The sequence below is a fragment of the Trichoplax adhaerens genome, genomic scaffold (assembly GCF_000150275.1).
Source record: "Trichoplax adhaerens TRIADscaffold_763 genomic scaffold, whole genome shotgun sequence".
NCBI lineage: Eukaryota > Metazoa > Placozoa > Uniplacotomia > Trichoplacea > Trichoplacidae > Trichoplax > Trichoplax adhaerens.
This window is the reverse complement of record NW_002061344.1, coordinates 30,633-35,205: the sequence shown is the minus strand read 5'-3', so window position 1 is coordinate 35,205 and position 4,573 is coordinate 30,633. Positions and strand designations below refer to the sequence as shown.

Genomic DNA, 4,573 nt, shown 5'->3' with positions numbered 1-4,573 from the left:
TAAATTTTTCGACTTGATCACGAAAGGCAGTTGCTCTAATTTCTCCCTATCATAAGATCAAGAGTTATCAGGGTAGGAATGGAGCCAAGAAGTTATTAATCATTCTAAATTGTTATAACAGTACTTTAATTGAGAATAAGTACTGACCGATTCATCAATTAAATCGACACTAAATAGTTTTCCTTCGCCTCGTGAATTGCTCCATTTTCTAATTTCACTTTTACTCGTTACACGAGTTCGAATCGTCCATCTTTTATAATACAATTTTAACATTTCAGGGTTATTACAAGGGACTTTCGTCGTCCAAATTATGATGCATTTTTAACCTGTTTTGATAAGGAGTGAGGCTACTGATTGGAAAAACAATGCGATTTTCGGATTTGTCAACCAAATTCTGTTGGGGATGGATGGTGGGACGGGGATTTGTCACTTGGTTCCTTATGTAATGAAGATTATGTGTAGATATTAAGGTTGACGGTAAGATTAGGTCAAGGTAATGAAGAAATTAGCATAATTCTTACATAGATCTATTGGTGGGAGCATAACTTGGTTTCTGCTGTTGTATCTCTTGCTGCGGTTGGTAATTGTTTGATTTTGAGGGGGCTAAACGAGATTGAAAAATTTTAAATTAGATAAACATAGTATCAACGACTGGTAATCAATTTATTACAGTATTAACCAATAGTATGATAGGATAAGGATCAATGACGATATGATAATAAGTCAAATAGGTTAATAGTATAATACTGACCAGATTGGTCATTATACGGTTTGGGCTGACCAATTATATCCGTTTCACTTCCACAAGTAAGAACTGTTAAATCTAAGATTACCAGTACTTTCCTACAGTGGTAAAACAGCAATATTATTAATTATAGGTAAGCCAATCAACTGGCAGAATACTTGATTTTCTATGTTATTAGTGATATTAACGTTGTTATTTACTTATTACTAACCTTGTTTCTTGTACAATATTACAAGTGTAGTTATTGAGCTTAATAATAGCTTTAGCATCCAATTCACCACTAGTAACTCTTTGATTTAGTTGAGTTGCCAACATGACGGCTAGATAATGTGATGCAAATACCGAATAATAATGATTCAAACTTGCTTCACTTCGATTTCAATAGTGTTATTCTACACTGGGTTTTAATAATTTGACATAACTTATTATAGTATATACAATTGAAAATCATTTTACTGTACATAAGTTTCAGTACTTACATGAATAAGCATGGATGCCATCGGAGAGAACAATTCTACAACACGAAATTCATTCCACAATTTAGTTAACTATCAGGTAGAATTACGTACAACTAAGTTTGAGCTAGAAGCCGAATGAACTAGTGAAATAGGCAGATACATTCGATAGTATTATGTCAAGTATATCTACGGTAAGTGACGACATCTATTGCGTAACCCAATGTAGTTTCATTATACGATAGCCAATTCAGTATTTAGCAAACCTGTAACGTTCGACAGAAAGCTTTTCATTTTGGATCTTTCTTACAGCCTAAGATCAATAAGATTTATACATCAATATACTGCAAAAGGATTGTCTGTAGGATCTCCAAGATGTATAACTGATGAACGGTGGAAATTATTACTAGACATTACGCGGATACAGAAGTAGAAGTGCATCCGCCCATGATAGTATGAATTAGTTTTATTTGCATGTATCGCAATACCGTGTATTTTTCTGATATATATTTTGAGTACGTCCGATGAATTAGATACTTACAGCCACTTGAAAAATCGGTGTTGGTGGGTTTTCACCGTTGCAAATAGCCTAATTTGTAAGAAGATCATCATTAGGCTTGGAAACTGGTAGTCGAGTAGTTTGTTACCAGTATTGTTATGTTTCGCTTTTGGAAAAGTAAAAGCTGTTATGAGTCTGAACATTTAAGTATAAATAGGAAGGGATGTACTAAACGAAAGAGAAAACTACCATCAACAAGCAATTGTATTGAATAAAATTGCATATCAACTACTTTCTATACTGTAGAAGAGATTGACAACTGTTGGTTGACGTAAAGGATATCCCATATGTAGCCAAGTGTGATAGTCAACTATTCAACTAGGTGAAGAAAATCATCCAGAAAGAGATGAAAGTGGTCACTTAAGCCTACAGTACAGTGTATACTAGACAACTATGATCGCATGATTGTTCTGACACGCGAAATAGTTGTAAAGAGAGGTACTGTAGGAGGTCGCATACAATCTTCATTTAATGAAAGTGTTTTTTGCAAACTTGTTCTATGCAGTAGTGAGTTGAATACGATTATTCTGTATTTAGGACTCTATACAGAATGGATAATCTACGGTAGATAAGATGTTATTTCATTGGATTGCAAACCTCCTAGGATTATTACAACATTAGTAAGGCATTTTAGCAGTAGATAGTTACCTGAATTGCTCCTGCAGATAACGCCATTACTCCACAACTAAAATGCATACATAGAAATAGTTGAAAAAGTGTGAGAAAGATTGTCAGGTAGCAACAAGTTGATCGATCGCTATCCTATCATCAAGAAAGGACAAATATAAAATAAAGTCATCGTTACCAACTCTTATTAGAACAGTAACTCGTGTAGAATTGGAGAAAATTTTTCAGTTTTGTCGGACAACTTAGTCTTGGTCGGCTTGGCGACGAAGTGAAAGTCGGTGTAGCTTCAATCTTGGTGGATGAAGTAATTGGTACGACAGCAGTGGGACTACTGAAGCTTGAATGATATGACACGCAATGCTCGGTACGTTCTTATTTAGGACTGAGTCTATTTTGACTTTGACTTATTTTTTCGCGCCAGAAAATGCGCTTGCGTAATGTGTGACGTACATGAAGGACGGTCGCGTTCTTGTTCCGGCATGCCCCAGACTACACCACGACTCCACCAGCCAGACTGTACACTGTACAGTACAGTACCCTTCCGATTTTCGAAGACCTTGAAGTTCGCCATACTGTACATTCAATACGATAGCTATGCATCGGCTTTGCTTTGTTGTACCGTACCGTACTGGTATCGTGCCCTGTAGAAGTACTGTACAGTGTACTGTACTGTACACTGTACTGTACTGCACGTGTACTGTACAGTACAGTACTGTACACTGTACACTGTACACTGTACACTGTACTGTACTGTACAGTTGGCTATTTGGTCGTAGCGAACAGTACGGTACAGCACGGTACGGTACAGCACGGCTGCAGCTAACGTGAACTGCTGTAATGTTCTGGTACTGGTAATGTACTGAAACGACACTCGTATGGGAATGTACACTGTACAGTATGACATTGTACAACATGTTTATAACATAGTAGTGTCGTTACTATCATCTCGGATATTGCCATAGTAAAGCCTCTACAGCGACAGCGCTACCACTAGATTGATTGAAGCAACTCTGCAAGCCAGCCAGCTAGCGATCAAATAGTGGTCGCCAATACCTTCAAGATGGAAGATCAACAACATGCAGAGGATATTGCCACGCATGGTCCATCGAATGCCCAAGAGGATACCAGCCAGAAAGAAAAATTTGCTTCCCCTTTGCCAATAAGCAATAAAACTGCAAAATCAAATGAACCATCTACTGCGTCGAATGAAACCGCAGTTGCATCCACTTGCAATGATTCCACTTCCCACCATGTTAGCAAAGAAAATAATAAATCGTCTCTAACCAGGGATAAAATCATCAAAAATATCCCTTATGACGAACCAATTTGGAGTGGAATAGCTGATAAAAATTATACTTTAGAGGTGTTAAAGAATGGATGTATTGTGGATATTTGGAAGTTAAATGATAAAGCTTATTATATATTTGGTCGTTCACCTGTATGCGACTTTGTTCTGGATCATCCTTCTGTTTCTCGATGTCATGCAGTCTTACAATTTCACAAATATAATCATGATGACGCTGGTAAAGTTGGTTTTTACATGTACGATTTGGCTAGCACACATGGATCACAAATAAATAAATCACCTGTCGAACCACGTCGTTATTATCGTTTGAGAGTGGGTCATATGATAAAATTTGGTAGTAGTTCTAGAGTTTATATTCTACAGGTATGATCCAATATATGGATTAATTATAATTGTCATGAGTAGATACTATTCGTTACTGAAAGATCGACTGAACGCTACGATGCCTTTCTAGCCTAATTAATGTATTTAACATGAGGGTATTGCTGTGCTGTACGATCACATTCAGGGCCCTAGCGATGATCAAGAGGAAGAAATTTATGTTTCTGATAGTAGGAAAGCGGTAAAACAAATAATGAATGCAGAAGAGGTCGAAGAATGGAAACACAAACAGGAGAAAGACCGAAAGGGAGATTCAAGAAAAGAGGACAAGAACGATGTTACATGGGGTATTGGTAAGCTCAACCATACAATTAGTAGGATGCATTTATAATCTTTGGTTGTACTTTGTTGTTATTATGACTATCGACTGATTACGTACGGTACATTATTTGTGCTTTTATGTTATCTTGTCTAAAACTCTAAATGCTCGACAAGTGATACAGACTGCAGAGTATTCTATTCTCTTTTAGCTGAATAGAAATCTTTCANACTTTATTCCG

General features: G+C 36.7%; 2 protein-coding genes across 2 annotated transcripts; one reads left to right on the top strand and one right to left on the bottom strand.

Annotated features, from left to right (window-relative positions):
* Window positions 1-147: 147 nt before the first annotated feature.
* On the bottom strand, window positions 148-2,434 carry TRIADDRAFT_62772 (uncharacterized protein; the record flags this gene model as incomplete). The annotated part of the gene is made up of 9 exons (XM_002118723.1): window positions 148-250; window positions 327-437; window positions 522-603; window positions 752-843; window positions 957-1,065; window positions 1,225-1,259; window positions 1,467-1,513; window positions 1,742-1,789; window positions 2,408-2,434. Coding segments are annotated over 9 exons (654 nt in total), but the record flags the coding sequence as incomplete, so codon positions are not given.
* Window positions 2,435-3,446: 1,012 nt separating this feature from the next.
* Window positions 3,447-4,404, top strand: TRIADDRAFT_62771 (uncharacterized protein; the record flags this gene model as incomplete). The annotated part of the gene is made up of 2 exons (XM_002118724.1): window positions 3,447-4,055; window positions 4,201-4,404. The coding sequence occupies 2 exons, from the start codon at window positions 3,447-3,449 to the stop codon at window positions 4,402-4,404; spliced, it is 813 nt and encodes a 270-aa protein (XP_002118760.1).
* Window positions 4,405-4,573: the final 169 nt, after the last annotated feature.